The sequence below is a fragment of the Benincasa hispida genome, chromosome 11 (assembly GCF_009727055.1).
Source record: "Benincasa hispida cultivar B227 chromosome 11, ASM972705v1, whole genome shotgun sequence".
In the NCBI taxonomy this organism is placed as follows: Eukaryota; Viridiplantae; Streptophyta; class Magnoliopsida; order Cucurbitales; family Cucurbitaceae; genus Benincasa; species Benincasa hispida.
This window is the reverse complement of record NC_052359.1, coordinates 5333337-5361020: the sequence shown is the minus strand read 5'-3', so window position 1 is coordinate 5361020 and position 27684 is coordinate 5333337. Positions and strand designations below refer to the sequence as shown.

The window sequence follows — 27684 nt, the reverse complement described above, 5'->3', positions numbered from 1 at the left end:
TGTTGTGCTATATTTCCTTTGGTCTCGAACTTGTAACTTAATAAGAGACGAAATATATTATTTGTGGAGAGTAATTATTAATTAAATATCCTACCCCTTATATTAATTATTTGAAACTTCCAACATATTAACAACCATGGCCTTTTTCCTCCCCAATAGACATCGAATGCTTTAGTCAATATGAATGCTACTTTAATACCTTTTTTAAAAAGTACTTTTTTTCGTGGTGGTTTCCATATTCAACCCGTGAATTTTAATTATTTGTGTCATAATCCATATTTTCTTTTCATCCTCCTTTTGGAAAAATTTTCAGTTGAATTTTACATTTGTATTTATATCATGCTTCTATTAATATAATTAATAGAGATTATATATAGCACAAATAATATATATATAGGAGATAAAGGATCAATTTTTAACTTCATAAAAAATAATAATTGAACTATGCTCATTTTGATGATTTATTATTTTTGTATGATAAATATTAATTAGATTGGTCATTCGATTAGCGGAAAATATGATTGAAATGATTGGAATAATTTTTTTAAAAAAAATCTAATGAGTGGTAAAATTAATAATCATATTTGCTTGCACTAAAAATATTAGACATTTCATTTTTTTTTTAAAAAAAAAAAGTCACATATTTACGTATCATTAATGTACCATTTGTTAAGTGCTTTTTCTGCGGCATATTGAGAGCCATTCAATTAGCGAAAAAATATGATTGAAATTATTGAAATAATTTTTTTTAAAAAAAAATCTAGTGAGTGGTAAAATTAGTAATCATATTTGCAAATTTATTGCACTAAAAATATTAGACATTTCATTTTTTTTTTTTTTTTTTAAAGTCACACTTATTTACACATGTTACAAATTTCTTTTCTACCGTTATGTATCACTAATATACCATTTTTTTTTTTAAGAATAAATGCCTATATTATTTTTATGTTTAGATTGATTCATAACACTAATATATGTTAACCATGTTAGGTTGGGATATATCAATAGATTTTCCAACTAATTAAACTTTATATTTGAGCTAGACTTAAAATTATGTCATATTTGTTAATCATTTTGCTTTGTGCTAGGGTTGCTATTATTTTGCATATGTAATTACCATGTTGGAACTAGAAAGAAAACATATAAATAACTCTGAAGTTTATGACAAAGTATTTCAATATTCATCTTTACTATTTTAGAGATTTATTCCAATCCTCATCATTCAAAATAAACTCTTAAATGTTCTAGAAAAAACAAATTCTTTAGTACGTACTAATTTTACAAATATTATATCATATATTTCAACCCATTAATTATGTCAATGAGCAATCACTTGTATGGCAACATATTCTCATGATTTTATAGTACAATACACACGATAAGAAGAGAAGTAATACATGTCAATTACCACTTAATTGAGTTTATTTTGGTCCAAACTCATATTTTTCAACATAATAATAAGTTGCATTTCCCTTCGTTTTTCCTCAAATACTAAGGAAGCAAAATTGAGCGAGAGATCTACCAAACCTACCAAAATTAATAGTGTGTTTAGAATAAGCTTGTGAAAATATTTTGTTTTTCAAAAAATAATTTTTCCTTTAAAAACTTTAAAGAAAATTAATAATTTAAAATATATCAAAGTTTAGCAACGATGGCATCAACAAGACGACTATGAAGGGGAAAAAATAGGGGAAAGAAAGACAAATTTATTATATTACGCTAATTATTGTTCCGAATCAATTTAGCTACCATATTATATTTTTGTTAGTCAACTAACGGTCAAATTTGAATTCAGAAACTATTGAGAACTATTTTCCAAATACCAGTTACTAAAGTGTTTCCTTATGGACCAAAAAGACACCCATTCCAAACCTAATAATCAAAAGTGTATATTTTACCCTTTTTTTAATCCTAAATGGATGGAAACTTTTTATATCTTTATTTATTTAGAAGTCATCTTTTACATCATAAATGAGTACCTTTTAAGATTTTTTTCAAATATAGGAAAATGAGTCCATTTATTTACAAATATAGCAAAATATCATTATCTATTAGTGATAAACAATGATAAACATCTATTAGTTTCATAATACTAATAGATGTCTATTACTAATAAATAGTGACATTTTGCTATATTTATCTACTGCTGTTGGTATCGATTTCTAGATATTTTTTTATAATTTTAACCTTCTTTTAATCGAAAAACTAAAATTGAATATTGAACCGACCTAGTGTAGAGCCATAAAATTATGGCCACAAATGTTTACCTAGGAAACAATAAATGCCATCCCACGAGATATCCCTCTCCCAATCCCTTCACCAAAGCATTGGTCTCAATTCCATTTAACATATCAATCCTCCACCTACCAAAAAACAAAGCCCTACTTTTACCAAACTCTCGTGAACAATAAGATCGAGAACCTCATGAAATTATCAAAACTCAAACAATATAATGTATAATCTTCCCATTGCTAACACTTTCAAATTTCGAACAAATATAGAGAAAAATGGACAAAAAACAAACCTCTCTTTCCATTTCTCATGCAAACCCTAATTTCGTTGACATTCACGAAGTAGTTCCGGAAGAGGAGGAGAAAGAAGAAGAAGAACACGCTCGGCCAACAATGATGACATCTGCATTGGCCGATGCGGTTGGGAAGCGGCCTAAGAAACATAACAATAATAATCGACTACGACCGCCGCCGCCACAAGCGGGGGGTTTCGGTCGACAAATGTCGTTAGAGACGGGTCTGAGTAGGGATTCAAAAGGGAAGGGTATTGAAAGAATGGCTCTTCCAAGGAGTGGAAGAAGTTTCGGAGGGTTTGATTCAACAATTATTGAAGGCAAGAAAGCAGATTTTAGTATCTTTAGAACAAAATCAACTCTTAGTAAGCAAAATTCTCTATTGCCATTGAAGAAAGATCATAGAGATCATCATCATCAAATGGATCAATCTCAAAAAACTTATGGAAGCTCCGAAGGAATGGATGAATCTGTGAATAAAAGTGTTCCTGTTGGAAGATACTTTGCTGCTCTTAGAGGACCTGAACTTGATCAAGTCAAGGTATAACAATATGTTTATGTATTGATCAACATAACTATTTAGATTAGTTTTTTAGTTTCGGTTTAAATTTAGACAATGTTTCCTCCCAATTTATCAATTTTGGTTTACACCTTTGTTTAAAAAAAATAATAAAAAATTCCTAGTCAAATTATAATAATGAAAAATAATTTTTTGAAAACTATTTTTTTTTTTTTTTCAAAACTTGATTTGTCTTTTAAAACTTTATTAGAAAGTGGATAACAAAATATAGAAAGCTATGAATAGATAAGCAGTGATTGCGAACTTAATTTAAAAAAATATATATATAATTGTTCTTAAAAGTTAAACTTATAAAATTGTTATTTTCTATCTCAAAATGTATTCAAAATTTAAGCTACGTTTTGAAAAATTAAATAGTTTTTTTTAATTTATTTTATTTTAAGAATTAGATTACAAATTCAAATGCATCTAAAATTAATTTAAAAACTAAAAATAATCGTGAAGAAACCAATACAAAGTTTAAAAACTAAATCTAAATAACAAAATTGTTATTAAACAGAGTCTTTACTATTTCAATCAACTAAACAACTAAATCTTCAATCTAATGTTTGAATCTTTTTTCAAGTTTAATCCTTATCTCCCCGTCACTGTTAAAAATTAAAATTGGTTGATGATAAATTCAAATCACATAATATTAATTAGTGAAGGTGAAAATTTAGTTAGAGTTCTAAAATAAAAACTCAGTTTCTACCAAATATTAATTAGGTAATAAGTACTATGTCGAGTAAGTTTTATCTTCAACCAATTGCAACAAATACCAACAATGATGGACAAATTGAAATTTTTTATAACATAAAGAACTAATTTGAGAACTTTAAAACAATATGAACTAATTAAAAAAAAATAAAAAAATAAAAGCTCAAGCATGAGGAATTAAAACATACTAATTAGACCAAAAAATCAAACCCATAACTCCATATGAAAGAACTTATTTCCAACAAGTATAAATACCTCAATTTAACCGACATCCACGTCATCAATTTAACCCATAACCCATAACCCCATATAAATAACTTATATATTTCATTCTTGATCAATTGAGAACAACCTACATCCACGTCATCAAAATAGCTCTCTAAACAAATTTTATAATTCAAACCAATAAAGGGACCAATTTTAGTCAACCCACAAGGTAGGGTTCCCTCTATTTGGTTTGGGATTCAAATTGAACCGAATAGCAAATTTTTTAAATTATACTTTCTGAAATCAAACTGAACCACATGTTTGATTCAGTTTCAATGTTTTTCTTTTTTTTAATTTTTTTTTATGCTTTTTCATAATTTCTAAATTATATTCGGTTTGGTTTTACCATTTTCTTAGTTTTTTTTCTTTTTACTTTTTCATATTTTAAAATTATATATATATATATATTTTCTAATATATTTATTAAAAAAGCGGTTCGGTTTGGTTTCAAATTTGAAACCGAACCGAATCGCAATAATTCGATTTGAAAATATATCAAATCGAAGCGAACCATATTAATTCGGTTTTGGTTCGGCTTCGATTCGGTTTCAGTTCGGTTTTAGCGGTTTCAATAAATACTTCTACCACAAAAAAGTTTAGTTTAATGATGATTAAATTAGAAGTGTTCAATCTCCTTTCATATTATACTAAAAAAATGAAAAGTTTGTCATAATCTATTAACTTAAGCTTTTGATTTTAATATCATAATAGCAAGAATTTTGTTTAAACATCTGTAACCTCGTTTTTCTTGTAGGACTACGAAGACATTCTACTCCCAAAAGACGAAAAATGGCCTTTCCTTCTTCGGTTCCCGATCGGATGCTATGGTATTTGCCTCGGCCTCAGCAGCCAGGCCGTGCTATGGCGGGCTTTGGCGACGAGCCCCGCCACCAAGTTCCTTCACATTTCCCCATTCATCAACCTCGCCATTTGGCTCCTAGCCACGGCTGCCCTTTGTTCTGTTACAGTGGCTTACATTCTCAAGTGCATCTTCTATTTTGAAGCTGTTAGGAGAGAGTACTTCCATCCTGTTCGTGTCAACTTCTTCTTTGCCCCTTGGGTCGTCTGCATGTTCCTTGCCATCAGCGTCCCGCCGCGGTTCATGTCGGGGCCGCTTCACCCAGCTGTTTGGTGTGCCTTCATGGGCCCATACTTCTTGCTCGAGCTCAAGATTTACGGGCAATGGTTGTCCGGAGGGAAGCGACGCCTCTGTAAGGTGAGTATAGTAAACTACCATTATACTCAAAAACTTTAATCTATAGGTTATGTTTGTTAGCTTTAGAATATTCATTTGCTTTCTAGCTCCAACCAACTCATGTGACTTCATCTAAAAATAGGGGGGGAAAAAAGTTCTAATGTACATCATATGCCCACATTAGCACGTTAATTTGCACAACCAAACATATATGAATTATTTGATAAAAGAGGACAATGTGTTTTTTTTAGACATTAAAATAGATAAACATTTTGAAAGTTGAAAGTATCACGATGAGATAAACTTAAATTTTCAATAAAGAAAATGAGATTTAAATCTTGACATTTAATAATGTTCTCTCCAATCGTATGCTTATAAAAATAGCAATATTAATTGGAAAGGAAAAGAATCAAGTTCGAATGTAGTTTAAATTATGAAAAATACTTAGTGGTAGTTGAGTTGTACTTATTTTTGTGTAGTCATTTGTCTGCTATGTAATAAAAGAGAGATGCATGAAAAGTGCATCTAATCATTGCTCTTAAACTATTACCAAAATGGAAGTTTTAACTTTATAGATCGAAGATAGATTTAATCATTTATTCATATTTTAGGTGGTGAATCCGTCGTCGCACTTGTCAGTGGTCGGGAACTTCGTCGGAGCAATACTAGCAGCAAAATGTGGGTGGATGGAGGCAGCAAAGTTCTTATGGTCAGTTGGGTTTGCACATTATTTGGTAGTGTTTGTGACACTTTATCAAAGACTGCCGACGAGTGAGGCACTGCCGAAGGAGCTGCACCCTGTTTACTCAATGTTCATCGCTGCTCCTTCTGCAGCCAGCATTGCTTGGCAGACCATTTATGATGACTTTGATGGCTTGTCAAGAACTTGCTTCTTCATTGCTTTGTTTCTCTACATTTCTCTTGTTGTTAGGATCAACTTCTTCACTGGATTCAGGTCAGAACATGTTTCTTTCCTTTCCTTTTCAAAGATTCCTCAACTTTTTTAACCTATGATAGTTATTGTTAGTTGACGTGACATGTTGATTGGATTGGCTTTGATAATTTAGCTCCATGCGTAAAAAAAAAAAAAGGGGGATATTTGATGAAACTACTTTAATTTTTTTAGTTTACATACTTGGTCTCTTCGACTTTGTTTAAAAAATAGATCTTTCACCTTTTACAAGTCCATGAACTCTGAAAAATATCATCTAAACCCTCATACTTACAATTTTATCTCTAATATGCTATTGAACTATTTGACATTTTTTAAAAATTGGTTACAATAACATTTTAGTCTATGTACTTTAGAGTTTGTTCAATTTTACTCCTCGTACTTACAAATATCCAAGTTTATCTTTGAAATTCTAATAAATCTTACATATAGTCCCTAAATGTTGGTTCAATAATAATAATTTTACTATAATATGTAGATATGTTCCAAAATTTTATACTAAAAATGCTAATATATATGAACCAACAATTTTACTCCTCGTACTTACAAATATCCAAGTTTATCTTTGAAATTCTAATAAATCTTACATATAGTCCCTAAATGTTGGTTCAATAATAATAATTTTACTATAATATGTAGATATGTTCCAAAATTTTATACTAAAAATGCTAATATATAATAAAAAGTTCATAGAAATCAACAATAATAATAGGATCTAAATTTAAGAGTAATTGAAAGTATATAGACTAAATTTGAACGGACTATAGAGTACAACCACCAAAATCATTTTTTAATCTTTTAAATTTAAATATTTATTAATCACAAAATTGAATGTTAAGAGACCAATTAGTTATTTAAAGTTTAGCGACTTATTAGACACAAACATGAAAATTCGAAGATCCTACAGGATAATTTAACCAACTTTTTATTTAAATATTAATTAAAAAAATAAAAGAAAAGAAGAAAATGAGGTGGGCATCCATAGAATCTACTTTTTGTATTTTCCCCATTTCTGAAACCACCATTCCTTTCCATCAAACCCAAGAAACTGCCTTGGATCACACCAGAATCACTGATTGAAAATTTGAACAGAGATGAATTTGCATATTTCAAGAGAACCAATAATAATAATAATTATACCTGAAAACATGTGAATTTCTTGCAGATTTTCAGTCGCTTGGTGGTCTTACACATTTCCAATGACAACTGCTTCAGTGGCAACCATAAAGTATGCAGAGCATGTCCCTACAGTTGTAAGTAAAGGTCTGGCACTTACCCTTTCTTTCATGTCCTCTACCATGGTGTCTCTTCTCTTTGTCTCCACTCTTCTTCATGCTTTTGTTTGGAAGACTCTGTTCCCCAATGACCTGGCCATTGCTATCACAAAGAAGAGACTTATCAAGGATAGAAGACCATTCAAAAAGGCCTATGATCTCAAACGCTGGACAAAGCAAGCTCTTACCAAACACAACAACAATAAGGATGATTTTGATGCACAGGATGAGGCATTTTGAAGCTTCCAATGCAAAATATGCCTCAACCAACAAGTTCACTAATATTTATATATATATATGGTCTCAGGTACCATTATTATTTTGACATTGAGACTTGATTCACAGCAGTGTTTCCATAATATTGAAGCTATGAGTTTAGTACATATATAATGAAGCCTCAGTTCAAGACTTCCTTCTACCTCAGATTTTTCCATTTGATGGTTTGAAGAGTCTAGCAAGTTTTAAACATGAGGATGTAACTGTGAAGATGAAGCTGTGTATCTATATTTTTTCGAGTAGCGAATAATACATTTACGTCAGGGATAAAAAGAAGCTGGAAAGGGGGGAATGAGGGCTATACATTATCCGGCAAACTTGCATGCTTTTATTTGGATTTGGATACAAGTTGGGGGAACACAAGGACTTGGTTAGATAAATCTAGAGGCAACTTTTCTGTACTATATGGACTTCAATTGATTTCTATGATGAAAAAATAGCTCGAGAAACTTTTCTGTACTGTTGTTATCAACATCATGTAATGGTTTCTGTTTAAAGGCTGAAACCAAAATCAGATGCCCCAGCAGAAGGAAACCACTCTTTCAAATTCTGAATGCTTAGGCGAATTCACAGATTCCTGCATGGTTAAGAGATTAATCTTTTGTTAAATTCAAGTGGTAAGACGATTGCAAAATTATCACAATTATTCACATGGAATACCTCACGCTCAACTGGTTGTTGTAGGAATCAGATACGCATCCATTATTTCCCATATAAATCTGCTTTTCCACAAATGGAGGTGTTTCTTTCACCAATTGACTTATCTACAATGGAATACTAATATATAAGACAAAAGTTCAAATAGAAAAACCTTGCTTCTACCAGTGAAGGCAGATTCTTATCAGCCCATAAAAAAAACCTTTAATGAGGGTATAAAATTTGAAGTGTAGGGCATTAAAATGAAATTGTACAAGAAGAAAAAATCATATAAAAAAAAGAGGTATAGCATTTACCTTATGTTCTGGTTGAAACAACACCAAATTATTTTCCTTTGAGCTCTTATCCCAAAAAGATCGAGAATAAAAGATTTTAGATGGTTAGAAAATTTAAATTTCTAAAAAAAGATGAATATGAGTAATTCCAAGTGAATACTGGAAACTTTGAAGTTATGAAAATGAATTAATACCTTCAAAGATATGGACGGACGGGGAGGAACTTTTGTAGGTCCATTATTTGAATGGAGTTGAGATGTTAGCGAAAGCTAATAAGAATATTGAAACAGTCACATTAATCTTGGAACTAATGATACAGAAATATAAAATAACACAAAATTAACCTATATGTACCTTGTTGAAAAGTTCTGTTGGTGGTTGCAGAATTCTCTTCTCGCTGTGGAATTTAAATTCCTGAATGCAGTAAATATGATGTCATCTTAGAGACTTAGGAATAGGAAAGGTAAAATGTGTATTAAGGAAATATGGGGAGAAATAAAAGCTTACCATTGGTATTGTGGTTTCTTGCTTGCTATTTCTAAAAACACCTATTTCACCTTTACTTGAAAATATCTGCACCAGTCACGCCATAAATAAGCCTAATTGCTCAACATTATCACGCAAAGCACAAATAAAGGAATTATTTACCTTTCTATTAAGAGGACATGCCTTGAAATTTTGCATTACATGATACTCATCATGCTTTTGATCATCAATGGCATTTGATCTAGACAGACAAATGCAACTTATCAGTACTGTGACAAAAGAACGTCAGTATTTGTATTTATTGAGAGCAGTACAAGATTCTTTTTCATTTTAATACCTTCTAGACTCCATATTTCTAGTGACCGTAATGTCAGAAAAATCATGATGAAAGGCTGAGGATGAAACAGCAGAAGTATTTTGCATGGCCCTCTCCAACGTTCTCAAGTGAAATTCCTAAGAGGCAAGGCAACAAACACAAAAGACAACATGAGGACTAGTATAAAAGCCTATCGCATCTCACTCTACATTTTATTGCTGCTTTTTTATATTTCTTCAAGGACACTTGTTATAATGCATCCTCATTGAACATGACAGGAAAATGTCTCACTTGAAACTCAGGCAATTTGGGAGTGCTTTTCTTTAGGAGCGGAAGTGATGGAGCCTCTAAAATCTGCAATATGGAAAGGACATGCATCGTCAATCAGCAAACAGGAAACGGCAATTCATGAATCACTAATTATTATCGGAGACAAGTACCAACTTTTCTGTTTAACGGGCGGGCTCTAAACCTTCGAGTGGTTGTTATCTCGTAATCTTCTTCCACCCTACTTTTCAGTCTGACATCAAAGCAATTTAAGTAACTGTAAACCCCCTATGAATAATCTGGGACCTACATTTATCTAAATAAAGTAAATTAAAGTAGTATCAATTTCCAACCTCGTCCTATGTGCCCTATGGGCTGTTTCAAGGTCAGGCTGCCTAGGAATTGTAATCTTCAGCTTGGCATTCAAAGTAGTTTTATCAGCAATCCCATCCTGCCAAAACATGAATATACTTATATAGTTGCAGATAATACACGAAGATTTCTTGTTCACCATAATAATTAGAAACCAGACTCAGTTGAATCCACATCAAATCAGACTTAAGAATAGTGCAGGCAAAGAAAAAACAAAAGGCTGAATAACACATACAGTAGTATGGTAAACTCAAAGAAATTACAGTTTAAGATACAAAAATTTGGAGATACACACTTGCATTTACCTCTAAGAACATGTTAACATTATTTGGTCATTTGGAAGCTATCATGAAGGACTTCATTTTTTCTTAAATGAACTTTATCTAAGGGGTTAGAGCTGATTAAAAAAAATAATAGTAGTAATAACTATTAAAAAAAAAAAAGCACACCTTTTTGGGAAGCTTGTGGACTAAACTAGTCTGCTGCTTTATTTCATTCACCTGTATGCAAAGTTAAAATTAGAACTCATACAAAGTTAGGTGCATAGCAGAATATTTCAATAGACATATTATTGTTTGTCAAAAAAATTGTTTCTCTAAAAACAAAAAAAAAAAAAAACAAAAACAAAAAGAGAGGGGAAGAAATTGAAGAAGAGCATTCTTGCAGAAAAAATGAGGGAGAACCCCGAGGTGATATTACTAAGATGCACGATTTGCTCATTTGAGTGAGATTATCTCAATTGACACTCGAAACACCCAAAGGTGCCCTTACATACCTAGAACCAAACATGCCTTTTAAAACAGTGATTAGACATCGACTAAAAATATTGAGGGTTACCCAAAAATATAGAAAGAATAAAGGAGGAAATAGAACACTCTCCAATGGAATTGGATATCAGAAAAATAAGGACAGATTTTTCAGGAAGTACACCAACAAAAGAAATTTTATGATTCATGGTGATAAGAAAATATTGATGATGTATAGAGTGGAAGTTATCAGGTCAAATTGACAAAATCACAGATCAAAGAGGAGATGATGAAATATTGTACAACATATGTACCTTGCGCGAGTGACCACCATCCAGCTTCTGCTTCTTGATAGCTTGACTTTCGATCCCAAAACTACAGACACTTGTCTCATTGTTTTTAACAAGTACTCTCTGCAACCTAAAAATCCAAACCTAACATTACTAGAAGAAAGAATACACGATATTCATTTACTGTTTGAAGAATTTATTGAACAGAATCATATTACTAGCCTCGATAACCAAATAGGCTTTTTCAAAAAATAAAGGACCACTCTGGCCAAATTCAGAGGGCATTGTGACAATTGTGTACATTACAAGAATCTGCAAACAAGTTAAAGTAGCCTTCCTGATAGTTTGTGCAACATGAAAAGGTTGGTGAAATTTTGCAAAGAAAAACATAGGATAATAAACAACAATAATAGAAGAAGTTTTGGCCTATATACATCATCAATAAGAAAATGAAATGAAGCACACCATCAGTAGCACTCACTTGATATCAGTAAGTTGAGTAGGCAAATTTTGTCTCGCCAAGTGGCTTGCTGTTGGTTTCATCAGAGTAGTCCCCCGGGGTTTAGATGGTTTGACACAAGATGGGGGTTTGACTTTTGGTTTGTTCAGAGATAGATGATTGTATGATTTAGATCCTGAAAAACAGAAACAAAAAAGGGAAAAAAATGCTAAAAAGGGGGGGATCATATTTGAAAAAGCAAAATGCAGCTTATCAAAGATTTTGATTTCATCTTTTACATTCACTAGTTACTTCAGAAACAGACAGATCACCTGATGTAAATTGAAGCTGTTGATTGTGAATTTTTTGTACGTCTCCATCCCGTAAGTTGGTGAAGATTTCTCTGTTTGCTCCTTCGCAATCTACAAGATAATCTCACAATTTGTTATTATCAACCACCGACCAGAATAGTATATCAAAGCAGAGATGAACAGAAGACAGAAGATTATTGAACCAGAAATGTACCTCTGTTTGCTTCTTGGCTGCCACCGTTAAGTGAATCAACTGTGTTATTCTGGTCCTCAGATTTCTTAGATGCATTTTGAATATCGAAAAGACACTCTTCCATCAGAAACAGTTTCGCAACAAACGCTGACACAAAAAACAAAAAGGAAATTCAAAGAAACGAAATGAGCCCAGTGAAAATCCCACATACTATTTCAAGAAAACCATGAATTCAAGTTCGCTAATCGCTTGACACACTCCACATGACAAACATTTCAAGAAAATCACAAATTCCAGTCCCCCTTCACACACTTCTTACACCACAGAAATCAAAGAAACAAAATCAACAGCTAAAACAACGAAAATGAAACATCATTAAGATTAGTATAAACAAATAAAGAAACGAAAATCTCAATAACAGATTCGTCAACAAAATCCCTTAAATAAACGATCATCAAATCCTCCAAAAACCAAAAACAAGTCACAAACTCCAACAATAACACAAACAAAGAGTCAGATAAAATCCAATAAAAAACCAAAAACATTACTCACGAGAAGGAGGGTAACTTCCAGCAGACTGGAACCAGAGCTCAGCTTGACAAGCCTCATCAAAACTCTCCTCACGAGTGAAATCAAAATACCTAGCCGCATCAAACTCATACTCAATGTCAACTTCATAAGCCTCAAACACAACCGGCTCAACCTCCATTTCCTCATCCATTTCTTCTTCCTTTGTTTCACTGTTCACTTTCACCTCCGCTGTGAATGGAATGGCGATCGCCTTCTTGTTCCTAAACAAGGAACAGCAGCAATGTGTATTGGAAAACTCGCCGATAAAGCCCTAAGTTCAGAAATCGAAGAAGCGATTTGTAGCAGAAGGAAGAAGAAGACGGGGAGCGTGGGTTTTTTCTCTTGCCTTCTTCACTGTAGCGAAAATCTATAGAAAATCGAATCAATTTAATATTTATTGCCCCATAAAAATATATTTATTTATATTTATATAAAAGGAAAAAAAGAAAATAACTTTTTTTCTCTTTTTGAAAAATAACCGATGGGGACAAACTCTAAATGCGGAATATGTACAAGTTCTCAAAAGGCTTAACAAAAAGAAATGATGCTATTTTACCTTTCTTTTTCTTTTTTTTTCCTATTTTAAGTTCATTATTTATTTTGGCTTTAAATCTTATTTCAACCTTTAATTAAGGTTATTTTCAAATATAAAAAATTGAATCAAAATATTCACAAATTATAACACAATATCACAATCTATTTATGATAGACGACTATAAATTACTATTTGTAATATCGTGATAGACACAAATAATAATCTATCGCAGTAGCCTATAATATTGTGATATATTTTTGTGAATATTTTCAGCAGTATTGTTAATTAAACTAATTTCTCTTTAAAATTTCTAATTAAATCCTTCAAAACATTCGATTATTTTCTTTTATTTTATCTCGAAACTATTAAATAAAAAAATTATTATATACCTTTAAATTTTTAATTTTATGTCAAATAATTTTACGAATATTTTTTTATTTGTTTGAAAATTTCTAAAAATTCACATAACTATAAAATACAAAATTGAATTTCATGTTTGAAAGTTGAATTTATTTTTAAGATTTTTAAATATATTAAGGACCTAGTAAACACGTATATAAACTTTTTAGAAACAAACTAAAATAAGCATAGTTAACTCGATTGGTATAAAATTGTACTTCAGATATAGAAATTAGAGGTTAAGAAATAAATATTTAGAGACGAAGTTTAGAATTTAACCTACTAATTATTTTAGTTCTAATCACTAATTTCATTCATCGTCTAGTAATAAGTTAAATATATTTAAAAACCTCTTGTTAAATGATGTTTTATATATTTGACTTAAACACATGTTATCAAACTCAAAAATATATGTTTGGAAACTCAAAGCTTAATTGGTTACACATAACTTTAAATATTTTTTTGTTTAGATGAAATTGAACATAATTTAAAAGCACCTACATCTTTCATAAAATATTTCAATTTATTTGAAAGAAATAAAACAAAAATTACAAGCCGTAGATAAATGTAATTGTATTATTATTATAACTTGTATTTTCTTATCAATGAAGCACAAATTTAACTTATTGTCATAATATTTTATATAATATTTTAAATAAGAATTCTGTTTTGAATAATGCATTTTTGTGAAAATTAATTTTTCTTTACTATTAATGTAAATACATAACCAAGCAATTAAACTTAACGAAGGGAAAAAAACTCCAATGATAGTTTAAATTTAAAAAAAAAAATGATTTTAAAATTTGGTTTTTATATTTCCATTTCTTTTTGTTATAACGTTCATGGGAGTGAGATCCCAAAAAAACAAAAATTTGAACTTATGCATCTTTAATAGATGTATAAAAATAAAATAACAACAAATAAAATTATTCAAATTATTATTCCGATTATACCCCTAAAGATTGTGGGAAATGGCGTGGAGATAGATTCGAAATTCAAATGTTGGGAAGGGTAAAAAGGTCATTTGAGATAAGTTAGGGTTGAAAGTGAGGGAACAGAAATGTGGGGGTTCGAGCTTTTCTTCTGATTTCGGGCGGCGATATTCTCTTGTGTCGAAGACCGAAAAATTTCGGCTCCTCCGTTAATTTGCCCTTGTCAGTTGGAATAATTTACAAGAATGCCACCAACGGTTTTTAGCCGTTTTATAAGGGAGGAGGATTTTCTGGGTGGGGCCCGCAAGGGGAAATTCAAATGGATATGGAAATGGAACGTTGGACCAAAGGGTAGTTTCGGTAATGCGATGGGTTTTTTCTTTGTCAGTCTTTTTTTTTCTTCTTTTGCATGTGACACGTTAATTTTGAAATGAAATTTTAAATATTAATATAAAGGTATTTTTCTTTCTTTTTTTTTTCATTTGGAATAAGATTATTTGTTAGTTGAATTAAGGTGGAGATTTAAGTCTTTCTTTTTTTTTTTTTCACCGTTTAATAATTATTTGGTCGGTTTATTTTTTCACCATTTCTTATTTATGAATTTCATATTTCTTAAGTTTTTTAATTGTTTTTTAGCTATTTTTCAAATAAAAAATAAGTTTTGAAAACTACGTCCTTGTTTGGTTACAAAACGAATACTGTTTTTTTTTTTTTTTAATTTTCAAAACTTAATTTGATTTTGAAAATATTGGTTGAAAAATAGATTACAAAACAAATAATTTAGAGGTGGGAAATGGTGTGTATTGGCTTAATTTTCAAAAATTTAAAACCAAAAATCAAATATTTATCAAATAAAACCTACGTTTTTAGGCCCCATTTAGTAACCATGTGGTTTTAGATTTTTATTTTTGAAAATTAAGCTTATAAATATTACTTTCACCTTCGAAGTTCTTCCTTTATTATGTACTTTTACCAATAGTTTAAAAAATCAAACTAAATTTGAAAACTTAAAAAATAGTTTTTAATATCTTTTTTTCTTTTTGAAATTTGGTTAAAAATTCAACCGTTGTAATTCAAAAAGATGCAAAAACATTATGACAAATAGGGAGGAAATAGGCTTAATTCTCAAAAACCAAAAACAAAAAACGAAATAGTTACTAAACGGAATCTTAGTTTTCAAATTTTGGTTTTAATTTTGAAAATACCCTTAAAATATAGAAAATAAAAGTAATAAATAAAAATGATGTTTATAAGCTTAATTTTTAAAATAAAAAATAATCAAATAATTAATGGACCTTAATTATTTAAATTATGTTCATGTTGATTTGAATATCGTATTTTGTAACATCCTTGTTTGAAAATAATATTTTCGTAAATCTTGTTTTGTTTTTTTGTATGAGATGATTTTGTTTATCATATGACATCTACTCCTTCAAACAAAATCGGAAACTTAAACCAACCATTCCAAATTTATTATGTTAACCAAATAAAAAAAAAAAGATTTTCACATTTGTAGGATGATATATGTATGAAAATATTTACGGATAGAAAAAATATCACTATTTATAGAAATAAAAAAAATATTGATAGATACTAATCAACTTTTAGAAGTGTCTATTAGTAATAGAAACAGATAAAAGTTTATCATTGATAAAGATCGATAGAAGTTTATTAATGTCTATCGATGATAGAAACTTATAGAAATTTAAAATGATTAAATTTACAAGTTTGTGTAAATAATTTTCTATATTTTTCTATTTTTGAAAATCTTTTTTTATTTTATATATATGTATGCTTATTTTCTGTTCGAATTCTACATTTAAATTTCCTCTCCATAATTGTAATATTGAATTTGAAATGAATATATTTATGGTTTAACAAATTAATTTTGTATTTATAAAAATAAAAACATAGGAGAAATGTTTTTTATATTTGTGATTCGCTTCAATTTTCTTGCAAAGTTTTCAAATTTTTAGTTTTACTCTTTGTTAGAGATTTTCATTAAAATGTTTAATTAAAAAATAAAATATAGGAGTAAAATTAAAATTCTCAAAATGCTATGCCTCGGATTGATTTTTTTTTTTCCAACAAAATTTGAATTGAAATTAACAAGTATGTATATTGTAAACAAAATTTTAAACATATTATGGACATTTTGCATAGTTTATTTCATTTTAGTTTTGCACCAGTCACTTTTAAGTTTCAATTTTACCTAAAATCAACATCAATGCTTTTTCTAAACAATTAAAATATTTTGAAAAAAAATTTAGGTACAAAAAACAATGGCCATTTTGTATATTATGATTAAGATTTTTAATTTAAAAAACATAAAATAAAAGCCAAATAAATTATTAACGTTTGAGAGTTTTTTATACAAATTATAGGTTTTTTTTTAAGTTTTAAGTATCGTATCAAATACTTTTATTTTTGACAATACATAGAGTAGAAAATAAACATCTAACTCAAGTTGATATTAAAAATTTATACTGAGCTATGCTTTTATTGACACAAAATATTTTCTTAATCAAAATTTTTCAAAAAAAAATAATTTAATTCCCCATATTATAAAATACCAAACGGTTAGTTTTATTTGAGGAATATTAGTACTCAAAGTTGAAACAAATACTTTCTATAAAGGTTTCACTTATGAGATGCCCTCAAAAGTAGGTTGAATATATATATATATTTTTTTATTTATACATATTTCTTTCAACAAAGCCCTCACATGGAAAAAGTTGGCCAAAGAAGAAAATGACAAAGGAGTTTATTTTAAGACAAACTTTTTTATATAGATAATAAACTTTCTTATTCATGTCAAAAATTAAATTAAAAAAAAAAAAAACCTTTCTTGTTAAACATTTTATAAAACTTCATTAAAACACTTTAGTTGATTTTTAAATTGTTATCTTGAGAATAAGCATATATCTCATTTTATTTTCATATTTAGTTCTCTTTTTTTTGCATCTTTTTAATTGTCATGTATTTAAGTATTTGTTGGTTAAATTCTCATATAGCAAGTCTTGTTTACAATTATCTACTTTGCAATAGTCCTATCTTGTATACTTCAACTCTAATTTAAAATTTCATTTTGGTCATTTGATAAGGTGGATTTCAACTCAAAACCAATTGAAAATGGAGGAAATAACTCTTTTATCTTATAATTGTAAAATTCTTTAATTTTTCAAATGTGGGGCTTCAGAACTATAAATTTTCAAAACGTACCTTTTAGTTTCTACACTAGAATTTGTTTTGGGTGGTTACTAAAGTTACAAAATGTTTTGTTTTATTCCCTATATTTCTATGGGTAATTATTTTAATTAGCAAAATACTTAAAATATTTTCAAATATAAAAAAAAATGCCATTATATATTAGTGATAGATATTGAAGATATTAATAGACATCTATCAATAACTATCACTAATCCTGATAGATGTCTATCAATGTTTATCAATATTAGCGATAAATACTGATAGATATATATCAACGTCTTCAGTGTCTATTATTAATATACAATGATGTCTAGTTAGATTTATAAATAAATTGATTCATTTTTTTATATTTGAAAACAACTCTATTTTTATAGTTAGTTTGTGCTGTTAATTGTTTATATGTTTGTTTATTTATTTATTTTTAAAAAAATGTAGCTTCAAGTATGTGTATGCATATATTAGTTTATATAGATTGGTTGAGGCAAACATTATGTTTGTACTCAAACAAACATTATATAAATGGATACTAGGTGTGCAGAATAATAGATACCTAAATTTTCATATAAATAATAATTTATTTCTTCTCAATTTTAAATATTTAACAATTTAATCGCTATCATTTTATTTTACAACAATTTAGTTCTTAAAATTTAGTATAGGAAACAAATTTAATATTTTTTTCGTGGCTGTGAAGTAATTTTGTAATATACTAACGTTTATGGGCTCAATTATTACTAAAATTTAAGTGCAATGACCAAATTGTTACAAAATTAAATAGATACTTGATAAGTACAATCTAAAGGGACTTTTAAAAAAATTACAAGCTAAAGATAAAGGACTAAAAGTGTTTTTTTTTTTTTTTTTTTTTCCTTTTGTAATACTATTTAGGCAAATATCAATTTATATCATTAAATTTTGGAGTTGTATCAATTAAAACTATGAACTAATAATTGTATCGATTTAAATTTTAAACATTCATAAGTGTATCAATTTACATCATCCTCCAGTTTTCGTTCGACCAATTTTGTGTGAAACTTATGATTTGAGTCAATTGAAATCCAAAATTTTCATAGGTCAATCAATTTAGACCTTTAGTTACAATTACCTTTGAAATTCATAAATGTATTGATTCTCAGTAAATCATCGCACCTACGGTCCAATCAATTAGGAGAGAATCAACAACATTGCCATAGCTCATGGAGGCTTCACTCCCTCTGTCTTTGGAAAAACAGCTATAGCTACCGATACCACATTAAACCAAAAGCAAATGAACTCTCAATTTCGTAAAGAAATAGCCCACTTGTTTCTTGAGAAGAGATGGAACTAGAAACCCAAGTCGCAAGAGCCCCGAGAAAGCGATAAGCAAAAAAAGATGATTTGAATTCGCTCATGCAACAAACATTAGTTTAGTCATTCCCTACCCTATGCTCTCAAGTCATTTGATAGTATATGACTTGGAAATCAATTCTAAGCACTCCTATCTGCTCTTACAGTTGCCGGTGTTTGGGGGTCAGTAAGTCAATAATAGGTCTGAACAAAAATGGATTCGACCTTGTCCCAACAATACTTTTGTCTCAAAATCTGTTTAAGTGGCTTTATGGGATTGAGTGCAAGCCTTACTGGAAACCTAAGAATTAGTCAGATATCCTATGTCCCGTCGACCCTTCAAATAAGTCAGATCGTCAACGATATTTACGATGTCTCCGTCGCTGATGTTCATGTTGGGTTTTATGTCCTGAAACTCGTAGATAGTAAATGTTATTAGTTGACCGTCATCAATAAAGAGTTATAGGTGTTAAATCAATAAATGTTATTGTTTGTATTGTTGTCTATTTTGTCTATATAACCCTAAATCTAATAAACTAACATCCAAGGTTGCCTTATGAGTCTTGAACTGTATATGGAGACATACAAGGATCAATGTTCTAGATATAACCTAAAAGGTCTATAGTATAGGGATAAGGCTGAATACCTTATCCTGGTAATACCATGTAATGATCCAACATGTTCGTATAGGTGACACGCGAGTGAAGGTATCCTATGCAACGAATTTACATAAGACTGGACCGTGAAATAGTAACCACTAGATGTAACATCGTTGACTAGTTAGATTTCTATTTCAATAGAATGACTTAGGCGACTTAGTCTTAATCCTGAATATATTATGAACTTCTATTCATGAGGGATTGTCCTTTGATTTGCCTGAGTGAGGGTGGCCAGTTCGTCGACCCAATATGTCTACCATTTTGGTGACAAGAACGAATGAGAGCTGGGAACATAATAATAAAAGATGAAATTCACTTCTTCCCTTCTTGAGGGTAAGTAGATGAGTGTTTCCTTAAGTGGTGTCGACTTGAACAAAGGGTCCTACCCTCCCATTAACCCGAGACGGGTTTCTGTTTATTGGTTAGACCATAAACAAATTGGTCATTAGAGGAGCACTGGTATTTAAGAGGCCAAAGGTAACTGAAGGGTAAAATTTTAATTTGACCCAGTTGAAGTTACGAACACTTTTGAAGGACTAACTTGCTGGTATTAATCTATATCCGTGGATACAGAAATATATTTGTAGTGAGAAGAATGCATCTGTGAGTTTTTAGTGGAGTGTACCCACAGTTAACGAATATTGATTAACTTAGTTAATGAGTTTATCCATTAAGCTCATATTGTTGGAGCTTTTGATCTACAGGTCTACCAGGTCCCATCGTTAGCTCACTAGAGAATACTTAATAGAGATAATTTGAATTGTTCAAACTAATTTGCGGAAACTATATTAATATGATTAATATATAATTAACTATGGACGTGATCTATAATCAAATTGGAAAGTAATATTTGAATAAAATTCAAATTAATTAATTTAAATGAATTAGATTCACAAAGAATTAATTAATAAAGAGGTTTTGCACATATACATGAGATGTATATAATAATTAAATGTATACATTAAATTGGGTTTAATATATAAATAGTTATTTAATTATTGTACAAATCAAAATTAAAAAGTGTTATTTAATTGTTCAAATTAAATAAGTGTTATTTAATTGAGCTAATTAATTGAATAAATATTATTTAATTAAGTGAGCTAATTAATTAAGTAAATATTATTTAATTAATTATAAAAAAAGAAAAATATATTGGAAAAGATGCTTGGCTCACCATGGCCCTTTGACAATACACACTTTAATTGCAAAAAAATTCTAACAATATACAACTCCTTAGCGTCATTGTGTAAAATTTTCTCTAAGTCATAAATCCTCTCAACTCTCCGAAACACTTTTCTCCTCTCCCTCTTCCAATAGTTGGATACTATCTATCCCTCTATTGGAATCTTAGAGAATAACGAGGTAACTCTTGTGGTAGCGTTCGAGATCACTCAAGGAGTTGTTCGTGATGAAGACTGTTTGGAGATCCATTCAATAGAGCCTTGGAGAGGATCGTTTGTGGCACTTGGGGAATCTACAAAAGTAAAAATCGTTCTAATTCTTTCCTCAATAGCATGCTAATTTACGTGTTTATTCATTTTATTTAGTACAAAGATTTTGTTTAATGTAAAATCGAATCGCAGGATGCAAGGCAATAAATGCTTTCATTGCTAGTTCCGATCCCTTCATTTCAAATCGTGTTACTAAAGAAATCAACCCAATTAACGAGTCAGATCAGGCTCAACTCCTCGCTTTACGCCTCATGCGGATCATAAGGTCTGCTCGATTGGACTCAACCTTTTGTCAATTATACAAAATGGACAATTAGAATAAATAAATGAGCGATTCTCGTAAGAAATTTTGACTAAGAATCTATAGGCTTAATTGATATAATTATAAGTTTCACATTAAGTTTTTTCATACAAAAAATAATAGATAGTACAAATTGATACACTTACAAAAATCCAGAGTTTAAATTAATTAATACAACTCTACAAAGTTTAGAGATATAAATCGATAGTTTCGTACTATTTTGAGCAAAGTTTTTAAAAGTCAATATTTATTTATTTATTAAAAACTTATAACAGAGTTACCTGTAAGCATTTTATTTGTTGTACTTCTAAGTTATATATATGACTTCATAATTGATACCCATTATAAGCATGTCCTCTCCACACAAGCAAAAATTAATCAAACATTCATTCTCAAACTTCTTTGAGTAAACACATTCATTGCCCTCATTAATGGGAGAATCTATTTTTCAAACATCACATTAATCAAAATTTCCCAAACAGCATTGTTGGTTTAAAATCTTTTGAACAAAATCTAAAAGGCATAAACTCAAATTTAAAAGTAGACAATAATATACTACCATAAATATAATGTTGACATTATTAATTATTCATGTACAATATTAAAACTTATTTCTAAAAAGGAAACACTTTCCATACGAAACTCATTTTTTTTTTTAAAATAAGGTATGTTAATCATTTGGTTTTCTTTTTTCTTTAATTTTTTAGAAGGATTATATTTTAAATGACAAAATTGCTAAAAATATTTTCAAATATAGCAAAATATCAATGTCTATCGGTATATGTCTACCACTAATAAAAAGTGAAATTTTGTTATACTTGTAAATAAGTTGGTTCATTTTATTATATCTGAAAGGTAAGCATATAAACATTCCTCTCCCCCTAAATTCATTGTTTTCTTATCTACTTTTTATTCGTATCTTAAAAAACCAAACCAAATTTTGACACAAAAAAAATAGTTTTTAAAAACTTGTTTTTGTTTTTTAGAAATTGGTTGAAAATTCAACTCTTATGCTCAAGAAAGATGCAAATCATAATAAGAAAATATGAAGAAATAGACTTAATTTTCAAAATCCAAAAACAAAAACGAAATAGTTACCAAATGGAACATAAGTTTCACAGTACTATACAATAATATATTTTACTTCTTTCCGTCTCATTTTGACACATCATTTAGTGACACTATTGTTATTATTATTTTACTTCAAACTATTCTTAAAATAGGTAAAATTTATAGTGGTAGAAAATTTTACCGATGAACAATTTCGACAATTCAAACTATACCACAAATAAAACATTTGACTTTTACAACCAATTCAACTACCAATTCAAAGCTAGTTTTAAAGTTTGTCCTTTTTTTCTCAATATCTTCGTCTTTATGGGATGAGATTGCTCAAAACTTACACATCAAATTAAATGTGGAATTTAATTGGGTGGCAGCTCAAGATTTCAGAACATTCATATTTTTATATGTTATAATAATAAGTGATGAATGAATAGGACAACTTGATAGGGCCATAAGTCACTTAAATAAGGTCATGATTTTCACTTGAGCTTTTACCTACTTTCTCTCTTTCTATTCCATTTTGTGTTTCTTTTCCCCTTTTTAAACTTCATAATTATAAATTATTATTACTATGACTGCCATTTATTAAAATTTTTGGTCCATTTCTCTGCCTGACACTGTCTCTAAGCTATCTCACTTTTTTGTTTACATAATCTTTTTTAACGTATTAATGAACCACACACGATGGGCCACAACAAAAACAATTCACCATTTCAATTTTAAATTTGGTTAAATTTTGAAACTTTCCAAATTATATAAAATAATTTTTTTAATTTATCAAATTCAACGTAACTTAGTGATAATTGATATGTAATAATTTTTTTAGTTTGAAGGTTTAGATTCTCATACTCTCACTTATTGTATTAAAAAAAGTAATAATAAACTTCTTGATTTTTTTAAAGTGATAGATAGGTCTTTTTTCTTACTTTAGAAGTTTGTCGATGTTCTTAAAGTATAGAAATTTATCAAATTCAACATTGAAAGTTTTGAAGACTCTATAATATATGTTTTAAACGCTCATGAATTTATTAGACACAATCCACTAAGTTTAAGGTCCCAACTCGTAATTTTGACCTATAAATTTAAATCTTATTTTTCATCTATAAACTTTTGCATCTATTTCATTTTAGTCCTGGAATATATAGCTTTTATGTTTTAAAAAAATTATTTCGCATGTTGAATTTAAATATATTTACTTTGGTGTCTTTTTTTTTTTAAAAAAAAAAAAAAATCATTTGAGAACAATATTAAAGGTAGAGGTTTAAAAATACAAACATTATAATGCATAATAGATTATTATTAAATACGCATAATAAGTTATCCATTAAAATATTACAAGGCTTATTGTAATGGATTATTATTAAATGTGCATAATAAATTAAATATGCATAATAGTTTAAATTATCCCAACCTAACAATCCACAAATTTTAATATTTACCCAAAGGTCTATCACCAATAGACTAATATGACTTGTGAAATATCAATATGTCACTGATAGATTATGATATTTTCTTGTCATTTTATATGCAATATCTTTCTATCGGTAAGTCATGTTAATAATTGACTTGTCATGTAGATGTATCACCAACGGAAGTATATCATTGTTTTGTCAAGTAAATTTATCAATGATAGATTTTTATCTTTACTCGTAGTTGAATCGTCATAATAGTGAGACTAAATCTTTCACTATTAATGTGATATTCCCTTCAAATATCATAGACGATGAATATCATGTTGGGATTTATGATCTAGAGCCTTGTAATTTTAATTGTTTTACATAGTATTGAATTTAATCATTAAGTACGCATAATAAATTATCAATTACAATAAAAATCCAAGGTTATTTCATGAGACTTGAATAGTATGTAGTTAACATACATGTGAATCAGGTTCAAGTAATAACCTAAATGGTCTATAGTATATAGAAAAGATTGGGTGTCTTATCTTAATAACACTTGGATACGATTCACTTTGTAATTGTTACAAATGATGTAGTCCAAGTCGTTCATGAAGAGACATGCGAGTGGAGGCATCCTATACAAAGAGTTTGTATAAGAATGAACTGCAAAATAATTAATCTCTCTTTGTAACTCTATTAATTGAAGAAATTAATATTTGACATGATGATCATATGTAACTCGATTTGAATTTTGGGTGAGTTACAAACTTTTGTTTATTAGGGCTCGTCCCTTGATTTACATGGGTGATAGCGCTCCGTCGTCGACTCCATAAGCCTACTATTTTGGGGACTTGATCGAATAGGAAGTTGAGAACGTAATTTCACAATATGGAATTCACTTTTTCCTGTATTGGATATGTAAATGAGTAGTTCCCTTAAGTGCTAATTTGTAGACTTGAACATGTTGGGTTTTATGTCCTAAAACTCGTGGTTTGTAAACAATAAAACTTATTCTGGAAATTCAATAAGTTGTCATTGAATATATGAATTACTTATTTCATTTTAGAAATAAATCCAATAAACTAAAAGATCCATGACTATAACATGAATGCTTGAACTTTATGTAGAAACATAAAAGTGGACCAGATTTGAGTAAATAGTTAAAATGGTCTATAGGTTGGGTGCCTTATTCTGGTAACACTATCGGATGCGGCTCACTCTGTAGTTGTTACAAGGAGTTGTAAAATGCTACAGACGAAGTGATCCTAATTCGTACATGTTATGGCATGAGGAGTGGGGGCGTTATGTGCAATGAGTTTGCATAAGATTGGACCACGAAATAAGTCACTCTTACTTTATAACGTTGTTTACTATTTAAGACTGACTATTTCAAAGCGATGGCCTAGGTAACTTGACCTTAATCCCGAGCTAACTATGAACCCCTGTTTATTCGAGATTATCCTTAGATTTGCATAGGTGAGGGTAGGCTCAACAATGCCAGCTCAATAAATCTCCATTTTAGGGTTAAGACCAGGTAGATAGTTAGAGACATAGGGTGCAAGATGGAACTCACTCCTACTCGCTTTCAGGGATAGTAGAGAGGTTCTTCCCTTAAGTGCTGACTTCGGGTCTTGAACAAGGGGCCCCACCTTCTCATTGGCCCGAGAAGGACTCAGTTTGTTAATCAGATCGCAAACCAATTGTTCATTAGAGGATCAGTGGAACTTAAGGAACAAGAGGTAATCTCGGGGGTAAAACAACCATTTGACCCAGCCATTATTATGAACAACCTGTGAAGGATTAACCTACTAATCATGGTTATATCGAGTGGACATAATATATCTACAGTGAGGGGAGTGCAACTGTGGGCTTTAATGAAGTGACCCAGTAGTTGACGAATGGGGCTTAATTCGATATAAAGAGTTTAGCTAATTAATCTCGGATCGTTGAAGCCCATGATATGTAGGTCCATGAGGTCCCTCTACTAGCTCACAAGTGGATTAGCCTTAGAGCAGTATGATAAGTTAATTTGAAATGTTGAAATTAGAATTAAGAGAATTAGTAATTATATGTGATATAATTACACGTTTAATTTTGAAATTTAATGAAATTGGAGAATCAATTAATATTTAAATATGATTTAGATATTAAATTCATGAATAGGGATTCATGATGGTGAAATTAGTGTTAAATTAGTTTAATATTTAATATTGGATTAATTAGAATTAATTAAATTGTTTATTTATTTATTTTATTAGAAAATTAATTAATGAATTAATTTTGTAAAATTAATAAATATTTTATTTTTGAAAACAAAATTGATTTTAGAAATTAATTAGTAAATAAAAAATTGAAAAGAGTTGGAAAATGGGAAATCCCAAAAGTGGGATTTTTCCACTTTCAACCAAGTAGCTCACACATACTCCACCATGTTTTTTAGTCAATCTTCCAAGCATGAGGTGCAACTCATGCAACAATTCATTTTGCATGAAAGTCATACAATAAATGAAGAAGATTGGACTGAGAATTGAGCATGCATTTGATAGTTTTTTTGCTGAAAAACTTGAGGTTGAAGAAGGTCTTCTACCATGGTGGTGCAGTGACCTCATCTCCAAATTCCCTTAATCCAAGCTTATTTTGAGTCCCACAACTCAATCTAAGGCACCAAGAGGATAGTAAGGAAGGCCTTGAGGTGGATCACAAGCATATTTGGAGGAGATTTGCAGCTGGAATCGAGATTCAAGTGGTTTTTCAAAGGTATGTCATGAAACCCTCTTATTAGTTTATGAGCATGCTTAATTTAAAGCCAAAATTAATGAATTAGAATGCTTAATTATCTGTTTTATTTCAACTGTGTGTTTTCTAACTCTAACAGAACAATGGAGCCCCACCTTCTCACTGCCTCTTTGTTTCAAGCAACAAACCCTCAAACAAAGAGGAAAATTCCTCAGTAGTATAAATACTATTAATTCAAGAAATCAAAACTTGCTTACCATTAGGGACAAAGTTTTGAAGAGAATACCATTTATCTATTATAAATTGTGAGAATGTTTTACCAAATATCTTGTACTTTGCAATGGAGATTGCAGGAATTTTGTCGACAAACATTATTCAAAATTGCTTACAATTAGGTTTGAGAATATCATCGAATGTATCATTATTCCACTTTTTCGGAATAGGCTTGAGATTTCAATTTTAACATGAATTGGTAACCAACCCATTCATCAATAGAAGCAATCTTTCCACAAAAACAAAAGGATTTTTTTAGCAAAGAAGGGTGAGTAAGCCAAACATCCTCAAACCTAACTAAAAGAGGTAGACCCCACATGCAATTTCCAGCCTGGTTAGAGTTCACTCTTTCTAAGCCCCAGAATCTTAACATTGGAGAATAAATCGATCCACCCTTGAGAATCAGACAGAAGATGGAAGGAGGGACAAGGAAATTTTCACAAAATGACCCAAAAACAAAAAAAACTTTTCTCTAACTAGCCTATTTCTAAAAAAATTTCTATGGCTGACCTTTTTGCCATGTGAAATACCAATTATACCTCATATTTTAATACTCTTTGAAAAGTCATTTTATCAGCTTCCTTTCCTTCTTTCCGATCCATTCCTTCAACAATAACATAGGTATTCAATGCAACACCAACATTCCACCAAAAGCATTTATTCTCAACCAATATTCTTGTTGGGTTTTATGTCCTAAAACTCGTAGTTTTG

The 27684-nt window shown here is 29.8% G+C and overlaps 2 protein-coding genes across 4 annotated transcripts; one reads left to right on the top strand and one right to left on the bottom strand.

Moving 5' to 3' along the window:
- Positions 1–2423: 2423 nt before the first annotated feature.
- LOC120091923 (guard cell S-type anion channel SLAC1) lies at positions 2424–8223 on the top strand. Its single transcript, XM_039050092.1, has 4 exons — positions 2424–3065; positions 4822–5283; positions 5874–6217; positions 7380–8223. The coding sequence occupies exons 1-4, from the start codon at positions 2508–2510 to the stop codon at positions 7726–7728; spliced, it is 1713 nt and encodes a 570-aa protein (XP_038906020.1). The 5' UTR covers positions 2424–2507; the 3' UTR covers positions 7729–8223.
- Positions 7823–13065, bottom strand: LOC120091924 (protein TPX2-like). 3 transcript variants are annotated; one of them, XM_039050093.1, is made up of 17 exons: positions 12669–13065; positions 12138–12263; positions 11945–12034; positions 11655–11808; positions 11198–11303; positions 10587–10637; positions 10119–10216; positions 9943–10018; positions 9790–9852; positions 9520–9635; positions 9345–9423; positions 9204–9269; positions 9051–9110; positions 8891–8965; positions 8718–8762; positions 8425–8528; positions 7823–8341 (listed from the first exon to the last, which is right to left on the bottom strand). In XM_039050093.1, the coding sequence occupies exons 1-17, from the start codon at positions 12835–12837 to the stop codon at positions 8332–8334; spliced, it is 1488 nt and encodes a 495-aa protein (XP_038906021.1). In that variant the 5' UTR covers positions 12838–13065; the 3' UTR covers positions 7823–8331. The 3 variants fall into 3 exon arrangements, with proteins under 3 accessions (XP_038906021.1, XP_038906022.1, XP_038906023.1); XM_039050094.1 differs by lacking the exon at positions 7823–8341 and having other exon boundaries at positions 8421–8528; positions 8718–8760; XM_039050095.1 differs by lacking the exon at positions 7823–8341 and having other exon boundaries at positions 8434–8528; positions 8718–8725.
- Between the last annotated feature and the right edge of the window lie 14619 nt (positions 13066–27684).